Source organism: Bos taurus, chromosome 3 (genome assembly GCF_002263795.3).
Source record: "Bos taurus isolate L1 Dominette 01449 registration number 42190680 breed Hereford chromosome 3, ARS-UCD2.0, whole genome shotgun sequence".
Lineage (NCBI taxonomy): Eukaryota > Metazoa > Chordata > Mammalia > Artiodactyla > Bovidae > Bos > Bos taurus.
In genome coordinates, this window is record NC_037330.1 from 9,802,338 (window position 1) to 9,813,016 (window position 10,679).

Sequence of the window (10,679 nt, forward strand, 5' to 3'; positions counted from 1 at the left end):
TGCAACCCCATGAATCGCAGCATGCCAGGCCTCCCTGTCCATCACCAACTCCTGGAGTTCACTCAGACTCATGTCCATCAAGTCGGTGATGCCATCCAGCCATCTCATCCTCTGTCGTCCCCTTCTCCTCCTGCCCCCAATCCCTCCCAGCATCAGGGTCTTTTCCAATGAGTCAACTCTTTGCATAAGGTGGCCAAAGTATTGGAGTTTCAGCTTTAGCATCAGTCCTTCCAAAGAACACCCAGTAACAAGACCTAATTTTCAGGGTTTGGGGGTCCACTTAGGTATTAGAGGTAGGTTATATAAAGTTATGTAAAGTACTTTCTATTCATAAGAATAGACTTCCTTGAGACTTGCCTGGTGGTTCAGTGGTTAAGACTCTGCATTTCCACTACAGGGGGCAAGGTTTCCCTCCCTGGTCGGGAAACTAAGATACTGTGGCATGGCCAAAAAAGGGTACTCAATTAGTGTCATACTTTATTATTTTAATTATCATTATTGAACAGAGACCAAAAATTTGGGTTAGAATAGGAGAAGGGAATTGAAGGCAAGAGGAAAACATTATGAACAAGTGATAGGATTTTACTTGACACGTGGGAGACACCGAGTAGAATTTTAAGAGCCTTTACTCCTTGAGACTGAATAGAGATCAACAGTGTCAAGGCTTCCACAAAGTCAAGGTGGATGAAGACTGTCAAGGGCTGTTTGGCTAGAAGAGGTCATGGACGATCCTGGAAAGAATAGTTTGAATCAAGGCCAGTAATGAGAGCTAGACTGCAGAGCGTGCATCTCTCTCCCTGCCTCCATCCGTGTCTCTCCATCCTGGTAGGCCAGTATCTTTCTGTCTCTCTTCTTCTTCTCTGAGGCTCTCTCCCTTTGGTGGCAGGACCTGGAACAGAGGCACCAGCAAAAGCTGAAGATGCAGGCTGAGATCAAACGCATCAACGATGAAAACCAGAGGCAGAAAGCAGAGCTGCTGGCTCAGGAGAAGCTGGCCGACCAGATGGTGATGGAGTTCACCAAGAAGAAGATGGTAGGGACCCGCCTTCTGGTGCCTGGGACTTCTGAGTAGGAATGGAATGTCTGTCTTAGGGAGGGGCAGACATGAGTCCTGAGTGAACTCAACAGAAGGCAGCCACGTCATCAGCCTGAAAATTTACGTCCTTAGTTCAAGGGCCTGGCTTCTTTTTCCCTTTCTACCTGGCCAGTCTCCTTGTTCATTACCAGAGAATAGCCTGCAAAGGACACCCTAATTAGCGTGTTACCCTTGTTAACACCTTTGATTGGAAGTTGGGATGAGGGTCAGGTTCAGGCAGGGAAGAAAATTAAAACAATTGGTGAAAGTGGAGATTTTGTGGATTCCTCATGACCTGGATAATTATATCTCCAGTAATTATGAGTCAGCTGCTCCGTAAATTTCTTGCGAAGATTCCTATCTTGGGCATCCTTTACTTGGTGCTAGATTTGGAAAGCAGAGCCTTCAACCACACTGTGGAGCAGAGAGCAATGCATGAGAACAGTTCCAGGGAGATATGCAGCTCGTGAATGCGTTGATTCTTTCTGGGGTGATGGCATGATTGGGGTCTATGAGGAATGGAGGGCAAAGAAAAGCTTTTAGACATGGTCTAGATGGAGTGAACATGGATTTCTGTGAGAAGAGAAGGGAGGACAGTTATTCAATTCCTCATGTGGTAGTCCTGTCTCCCCTCCTAGCTTCGAGGTTCTGTGATGACACCACACTTCTCTAAGGAAGTCTTACTGGAGGAGAGTGTGGGTACAATTGGAAAAGGCATGTTTGATATACCTCAATACTCCAAATGCAAACCACAGAAAATGAAGCTCAACAAAGCTTGTTTATTGGTTCTGGCTTCTTCATTGAATGCCAGGTATATGCAGGGAACAGTGAGAATGCAAGACTTGGAACTTGGGTTTCTGTATAATAACGATCATGCCGCTAACCATTTATCAAGTGCTTAGTCTGTGCACGGGCTCTGTGCTAAGTGCTTTGTGTGTGTTGTCTCATCTAATCACTCACTTCTTGCAACCTAGTAACTCAGTGATGGAAAAGATCCTAAATGCCTCAGAGTGTCCAGTTATCAGACTAGGCTGAACATACCTAGAATAATATCATGTACCTCATATGGATGTCAGCAACTGTTCCTGAGTGGATGATGGTGGTGATAATAAGCCAGTCACGTGTAGGAGTTGTGAACAGGTCTATTGGCTGCAGCAGAGAGTCTCTGGTGGTTGTGATGGGAAATGAGGTGGTGAGATGATGGAGAGCTGAGAGCAGTTGTTGGGGAGGCCTTGGACCTTGAGCAGCGCTGCAAGTGTGGAATGATGAGGAACTGCCCTAGATTTCTGACCAGGAGAGGACAATGTATGACCTTCATACCAGGAAAGGTCATTAGCAGAAGGAGCTGAGAGAGGTGGAGACTGGCGAAGGGATTGGGCACTTGGGCACGACCACAACCCACCATAAGTCTCCAAGGATATCACAAGCCCCTCCCTGACCTCACAGTGGTCTCCACTCTTACAGCTGAGGCTGCCCCTAAAGGCTGCCCTGAAGGTAGAGATTGCTGGTGGAAGCCTCCAGAGTTCCCTGCCCTGCCGTATAGGGCAACGCTGAGCAAAGAGACCAGCTTGACACACATCCAGCCATGCACACTTCACAGCAGATAACTCACTGCGGTGCACAGAAGTCTAGACAGGTAGAACAAGGCTAAGGAAGATTCTCTATGGGATGATCACATTTCCACCCAACTGAAGCCATTCGTCTTATGACTACCCCAGAATATGGAAAGCTTTTAGGGATATGTCTGCTCTTTCAGAGAAGTGGCAAAGGGAACTAATTTTGATGGCTCAGTCCTTAGGTAACTGCCAACCGCTGGGGGGACTGGACATCACATGGCTGGCCATTTGCCCAAGGACTAATGAGATAACTTCCACCTGCTGTACTTTATAAGCCAGGCAGGAAGCCACAGTTATTATTTCTAAAAACTTGGCCCAGAGGCCTTGCAACTTGGAAATTGTGAAGTAGAGGACAGAGCATGAAGTCTGGGTTCACTTGTAGGTGAATCTGTCTGGTGGTTTACAAGTTGTGCAGTCTTGGACAGGACCCTTGAATTTTATGAGTATTAGTTTCTTCATATTGAATATCTATCTCATGAGACATTGTGAGAACTCTCTGGGATATTACCAGGAGAACACATTTTGTAAGCAGTGAAGCTTCTTACAAATGCTGATTAGTTTCATAGCTATGCATTGCTAGTCATGTTGCCCTACATTAAAAGGAGTCATACAATTATCCTTCAATTAAAAAGCAGTTATCCTTCAATTAAAAATAAATAAATTTTAAAAAACGGAGTCAGGGAGGGGTAGGGGGCATACTGAACAGACAGGGGCTCAGTTTCTTTCTGCAAGGCTGGGGCAGATGGGAGCCATTCTATGAGATCTTTTCTTCCTGGCAGGCCCGAGAAGCAGAGTTTGAGGCTGAGCAGGAGAGAATCCGGAGGGAGAAAGAGAAGGAGATTGCCCGCCTGAGGGCCATGCAGGAGAAAGCCCAGGATTACCAGGCAGAGCAGGTACCTGTTCGATCTTGGCTTCCCTCAGCCCCTCACACCCCCTTAACTACTCCTTTGACAGCCTGTAAAATGGCCTCGAGGGTGAGGGTATAGAAGAGAGGATGCAAGGTACCTCGACTTCAGCAGTTTGAGGATGGAGGGGTGGGCCTGCTCCCACACCTATGGCAGCAAGCATTGAGGAGTGCATTTCCTGCCTAACATCCAAGAGAAAGTTTTTGGCTGCCACATAAAGAACTTTCAACCTTAACTATTGAAATGTGTCACGGGAGGAGGAAACTGTGGCATCTCCATCATTAGCAGTTTTTAAAATTAGAAGCAATCGCAGGACTGCCTGGAGCTGTTTGAGGTATAGGAGAAGGACTGGGATAAGCTGGGGGTTGGGGGGGAAGGACAAGATGACCCTTCAGGGTGTCTTCTGACCTGAAAGTTCTATGACAGGTTTCCGTCTGTTCTCTCGTAGCATAACCTTGTTGCTAGAGAAATTCCGGAGGCTTCTCGAAGCAGGCTGGGTCAGCTGGAGCAGGCGTCTTCCTAAAGGGACCTGAGGGTGTTTTTTGCGCCCTCACTGGCCTCCCTCACCCTCTCCTTTCCCAGGATGCCCTGCGGGCCAAGCGCAATCAGGAGGTTGCCGACAGAGAGTGGCGCAGAAAAGAAAAGGAAAACGCACAGAAGAAGATGGAAACAGAGGCCAAGCTGCGGAAAAGTCGACTAGAACAGGTGGCTTTCAAGGAGCACACTCTGGCTGTCCAGGTGCAACGGGACCGGGATGAGTTCGAGAGGATTCTCCGGTAGGAGGGGCTGGGACCCTCGGCTTCCTTTCCGAGTGTTGTGGCAGGGACGGTCCGTACAGGGTGGACAGGTGCTTTCTGGCATGTCCGTAGACAGATGCACAGCCACCTTGACTGCGGTCATGTGGGGCATTCTACCTAGATGGGTGATGTAAATATTTCAAAGACACTTGAGCCAAGAGTTTTATTAGAGAATGGAAATATCTTAATAGCACCTGGAAGTGTTTAAGGAATTGGGGGTTATTGGGATTATTTACCCAGGAGCATATCTGAGGTTATTGATATTTCTCCTGGCAATCTTGATTCCAGCTTGTGCTGGAATAACCTCAGATATGCAGATGACACCATCCTTATGGCAGAAAGTGAAGAGGAATTAAAAAGCCTCTTGATGAAAGTGAAAGAGGAGGGTGAAAAAGTTGGCTTCAAGCTCAACATTCAGAAAACGAAGATCATGGCATCTGGTCCCATCACTTCATGGGAAATAGATGGGGAAACAGTGGAAACAGTGTCAGACTTTATTTTTTGGGCTCCAAAATCACTGCAGATGGTGATTGCAGCCATGAAATTAAAAGATGCTTACTCCTTGGAAGAAAAGTTATGACTAACCTGCTGCTGAGTCACTCCAGTCGTTTCCGACTCTGTGCGACCCTATTGATGGCAGGCCACCAGGCTCCCCTGTCCCTGGGATTCTCCAGGCAAGAACACTGGAGTGGGTTGCCATTTCCTTCTCCAATGCATGAAAGTGAAAAGTGAAAGTGAAGTCACTCAGTTGTGTCCGAGTCTTTGCGTCCCCATGGACTGCAGCCTACCAGGCTCCTCCGTCCATGGGATTTTCCAGGCAAGAGTGCTGGAGTGGGGTGCCATTGACTAACCTAGATAGCATATTGAAAAGCAGAGACATTACTTTGCCAACAAAGGTCCGTCTAGTCAAGGCTATGGTTTTTCCAGTGGTCATGTATGGATGTGAGAGTTGGACTGTGAAGAAAGCTGAGCACCAAAGAATTGATGTTTTTGAACTGTGGTGTTGGAGAAGACTCTTGAGAGTCCCTTGGACTGCAAGGAGATCCAACCAGTCCATTCTGAAGGAGATCAGCCCTGGGATTTCTTTGGAAGGAATGATGCTAAAGCTGAAACTCCAGTACTTTAGCCACCTCATGCGAAGAGTTGACTCATTGGAAAAGACTCTGATGCTGGGAGGGATTGGGGGCAGGAGGAGAAGGGGTCAACAGAGGATGAGATGGCTTGGTGGCATCACCGACTTGATGGACTTGAGTTTGAGTGAACTCCAGGAGATGGTGATGGACAGGGAGGCCTGGTGTGTTGTGATTCATGGGGTCACAAAGAGTCGGACATGACTGAGTGACTGAACTGAACTGAACCCAGGAGCATTAAAAGTATGAATAAAGATATAACTCTGGGCCCTTCTACCGTCTCTGTCTCCATGTTCCTCAGCAAGTTTGGGCTGAAACTGCAGCAGGAGAGGTTGAGGACAGAGAGAGAAGAACTCACACGCTCTGGGTTGCAAGTCATCAGAGCAGGGCTTTAAGGGAGGTCTTTGCCATTCGTTTGACAAATATATATTAAGCATATGAATTCAAGGCTCTGTGCTGGATGCTGTGGTGTTGATGTTAGAGATGAATAAAACACCATCCGTGCCCGTTCATGTAGGAAGGATATTAGGGACTCATATCTGGATGGATCTCACCTGTATGCATCCACCTTTCCTGCCTCACCAGCTCGTTATCCTTTTACTTTTGTTCTCTCTGTTGGCTCAGTGATGATTCCAGCTGTAAGTGGAAGTTAAGTGTTCGCATCTCGCACTGTCTCTGTCTCCCTCCTCCTCCCCCAAGGCAGCCAGCAGTCTCAGTGGCTCTACTTTCTACTAGTTACATCTGCCACCACCAGACCGGGCCCCTGTGGTGTTCTCCTAGCTCTAATTGTTTTGGCCTAACTGGGAAAGACTCACCTCTTACTCTGGTTCAGACTGTATAAGATTAAAAAAATAAAAAAAGGAAACAATCTGGGGAATTCCCTGGTTGTCCAGTGGTTAGCACTTCAGTGCTAACAGAACTTCGCTGCCTTGTTGGGGAATTAAGATCCTGCATGCTGTGAAGTGCAGCCAAGCTTAAACCAAAAAAAATTATACAAATGAAACAAACGAAATTTGAATTGCGGCAGAGTGGTACAAATTGCAGAAATTATGCTCAGATAGGTAGAGATTGAGTGGAGCAGCCCGAAATTATGCTCAGATAGGTAGAGATTGAGTGGAGCAGCCCAGCTTTCTTGGTCTACATGCTCTTAGTCCTTCTTGCTACTGCCCCAGTTAGTTGCATGCCAGACCAGGCCCCTGGATCCCTGGGCAGAGACAGAACAGTCTATAGGAATTGTCGTCCTTGCTGGAGCCAAGTTCTTGGACTTGTATGGGACTGTGGACCCTCAGCCTACCTCCATTGGCTGTGATGTCCTTTGGCTTTGTAGCTCTCCTTGCCCTCAAGGGTCATGCCATGGTCTCCAGATATCTGATAAAGATGCCAGTTTCCTTAACGGCCCCAAAGCTTCTGCTCCTGCACTCCAGGTTGCCTTTTAGATATCTGCCCTCCCCAGCCTCTGTGCTCTTGGACATCTGGGTTGCCTTTAGCAGTCACTGCTGCTGCTGCTGCTGCTGCTAAGTCGCTTCAGTCGTGTCCAACTCTGTGCGACCCCATAGATGGCAGCCCACTAGGCTCCCCCGTCCCTGGGATTCTCCAGGTAAGAACACTGGAGTGGGTTGCCATTTCCTTCTCCAATGCATGAAAGTGAAAAGTGAAAGTGAAGTCGCTCAGTCGTGTCCGACTGTTAGTGACCCCATGGACTTCAGCCTACCAGGCTCCTCCATCCATGGGATTTTCCAGGCAAGAGTACTGGAGTGGGGTGCCATTGCCTTCTGGGATTAGCAGTCACTAATACATGTTAATGAAAAGAAATTAAAGCCCTACTGTTGCCACTGACCCATTTGTCCCTTCTTTGCTTTGTTTGCCTGGAGCACATGGACTAGTCAGTTATTAAAGCTAGACCAGCCCTCTGGAGAAGTTCAATCTCACCATTTGTTCTAGGTTAGCATCCAGACCTGGTGTCTCCAGGGCCATGTGATCACTATGGTGGGTGTCTCCACGTGCTAGGAGCGTCTCTGCCATGGTCAGCAATTGAGCTTTTCCTACTACAAAAGCATGGCCTCCTCTATGGCCTATATATGGACTTCCTGCTTCTGGACAGAGGGATGCCTTTAACTGTCAGCCTCTTGACTAAGCATAAATAGCTGACCTACCCTACTCAGTGGTTCTTGGAAATGCCTGGCAGCTTTCAAAAGGTACTGGTGCCCAGGGACCACTGCCAGAGACTCTCACTGAACAAAAGGTACTGGTGCCCAGGGACCACCGCCAGAAACTCTCACTGAATGGGTCTAGGGTGAGGCCCAGGCACCAGTAGTTTTGAAAGTCCCCAGATGATGGTAATGCAGCCAGGCTCCAGGATCCTAGCCCCAATCCTGTGGAATAACTGGGCCCTTCCTGTTCAGGTTTCCGATTGCATGCCACCTCAGGGGCTCTCTGGTGACACATATAGGTCCCCCATTTCCACCCTGTTTCACATCATATGAAATGATAGAAAACTGTTTTCTATGTAGGAACATGATGGCAAGGCAAGGGGAAGAGTCTTCTGCTTTCACAGATGTGTCAGCAGTTTTCTTTTGATAAACTGAGAAGCCTCTGTAGAAGGTATAGACATTTGGAAGGTATCTGCATGATGTAAGAGAGTTGCTGGGGGACTTCCCTGGTGGGCCGGTGGCTAAGACTCCACACTCCCAAAGCAGGGGGCCCTGGTTTGATTCCTGGTCGGAACTAGACCCTGCATGCCGGAGTGTAGATCTTGTATACACAACTAAGACCCGGTGCAGACAAATAAGTAACTTAAAAAAACAAAAAAGAGTTGCTCGGAGTTGGAGGACACACCATGCATGGCGGAGCTTGGAAGATGACTGAAGGAAGTGAGTCAGGGAAGTGGTGCTCTTGGTTAGGGTATGAGTGACCTCAGTTGAGACATCCTGGCCTAAGATGATTTTATATTTTATTTTTGATTACACTGAGAAAGAAATAAGATGTTAGCTCAAGATGGCCTATGATGATTGCATTTCCTCTGAGATGTGAATGCATTTCATTTGAGCTTTTTTTTTTTTTTCCTGAACATATCTGGTCTACATTAGCCATTTTCCCTCGGGTGTCAGGGTTCAATTAAGTTTTCTTGTGGAAGAGGCTCCTGAAAGAAGTTTAGAATTGGAGCAGGAAGAGAAGTAAGAGATAACAGGCAAAGTTCCTTCTTCTTCCAGCAATTAAGGAGAACCAAGATCACAGATTTTACTTCTTTGAACTTCCTAAGCATCCTCTTTGTTGGTTTTGATAATGTCATTATTACTGATAATGGCAGGGAAGTAAGGGAGAGGGGGAAAGATTATCTCAGAACAAGCTGGAGAGGAGTCAGGCATTGTTACCAGAGAGCAGAGTAGGACAATGGCTTCCAGTGGGGCTTCCCTGGAGGCTCAGTGGTTAAGAGTCACCTGCCAATGCAGGAGATTCGGTTCGATTCCTGGTCTGGGAAGATCCCACATGCCGCGGGGCAGGTAAGCCCATGTGCCACAGCTACTGAGTCCGCTCTAGAGCCTGGGAGCTGCAAGTACTGACCCCACGTGCCGCGGCTCTTGGAGCCTGCCCGCCCTAGAGCCTGTGCTCGGCAACAAGAGAAGCCACTGCAGTGAGAAGCCTGTGAACCACAGCCGAAGAGTAGCCCCTGCTTGCTGCAACTAGAGAAAAGAAAGGAAAAGCCCGAGAAGCAATGAAGACCCAGCAAAGCCAAAAATAAATAAATAGTTTCCGATGGGTGAAATCCTGGGTGTAGGGCCAGCTACAAAATCTATAGGGCCCAGTAAAAAATGAGAATATAGAGCTCTTTGTTCAACAATTAAAATAGCAGAGACTTAGGCCAAGCAAGGGGCCCTTCTAAACATGCCCATGGCATAGAGTCACACGCCCCTGAACCTGGGCCTGACTGGGAACAGCCTTTGGGCTTGATCTCTGAGCCACAGAAAGGGAGGGAGGGCTTTGGTCTCTGAAGCATGTTCCTAGAGGAGCCCACCCAGGAACTCCCCCAGACCCTTCCCTGGGTTGGGGCAGCTCAGCCTAGCCCATTCGACAGCCCATGTCCCTCCTTCAGGGCCCAGCGAGAGCAGATTGAAAAGGAGCGGCTGGAGGAAGAGAAAAAGGCTACAGGGCGCTTACAGCACGCCAACGAGCTCCGGCGCCAGGTGCGGGAGAACCAGCAGAAGCAGGTGCAGGCCCGGATCGCCACCTTCGACGAGGGCCGGCGCCTCAAGGAGGAGGCCCAGAAGCGGCGTGAGCGCATTGAAGACATCAAGAGGAAAAAGCTCGAGGAGCTGAGGTGCACTGGGGTCCCTTCCTCCCCCATTGCTCTCCCCTTCCCCAGGGAGGCAGCCCGGAAGGCTCAGGGTTAGGGGAAGGAAGGGACGGTGATAGGGGCGTGGGGAGGGGCTCCTGCCCGACTCCAGGCTCACATGGGCTGTTGCCCTCTGAAGGGGGCTCCTGCAGATGTTCTAAAACTGGGACTTCCTTGGTTGGTTCTCTGGGGAACTCCTTAGCAGGATGCTGGAGCCTTGACAGGGATGTGTTTGGGGAATGGGTGGTGGGACCAGGCTCAGGAATACAGATCCCTAGGTTCTTTAAGCCTGCTTCTGCTGTCTCTTTGGTCCCCTCCCCACCATCCCCACCGCTTATGCCCACCCTTTGTTTTCCCTGCAGAGCCACCGGCCTTCCTGAGAAGTACTGCATTGAAGCTGAGCGCAAAGCTAACATCCCAGTCAACACTTCTGTGAACTGAGGGAACCCCTCTGCCCCTCAAGATGCCTTCAAGGGGGGCAGGTTCCTCCCCAGCTCTTGACGTCCATAACTGCTGCTAATCTAGACAGTTCTGAGTTATAGATTAAATCTATTCTACTTCTCTAAGGGATAGTCCAGCTTTCTTGCTGTGGGAAATGTGGCTGCTCTGGACTAAATGGGGAAAAAATAGGTTATGGGGGCCCTGGGCTGTGGGCAGTATGATGGTCGCAGACAGAAATGGAAGGATTCTCTCTCATGCTCAACCCTCCTAAGCCAGGTGGTCCCTTTGTCCTGGGGTCTCCTGGCTTTTTTGGTGACCCTCTGGCATGCTGTCATCATGTCCACTTTCAGCTCAGTCTGATCTCTGTCCCCACTCCATGCCCAGT

General features: G+C 48.8%; 1 protein-coding gene across 6 annotated transcripts in view; it reads left to right on the forward strand.

The window, feature by feature from the left end:
- Window positions 1–10,419, forward strand: part of CFAP45 (cilia and flagella associated protein 45) — a 44,276-nt gene extending 33,857 nt beyond the window's left edge. For all 6 annotated transcript variants that reach the window (XM_015461478.3, NM_001038219.2, XM_005203548.5 and 3 more), the window contains 5 exons: window positions 887–1,033; window positions 3,471–3,584; window positions 4,179–4,372; window positions 9,614–9,838; window positions 10,216–10,419. In XM_015461478.3, the coding sequence (XP_015316964.1) occupies window positions 887–1,033; window positions 3,471–3,584; window positions 4,179–4,372; window positions 9,614–9,838; window positions 10,216–10,294 (759 nt within the window). In that variant the 3' untranslated portion in view covers window positions 10,295–10,419. The remainder of the gene's footprint in view (window positions 1–886; window positions 1,034–3,470; window positions 3,585–4,178; window positions 4,373–9,613; window positions 9,839–10,215) is intronic.
- Window positions 10,420–10,679: the final 260 nt, after the last annotated feature.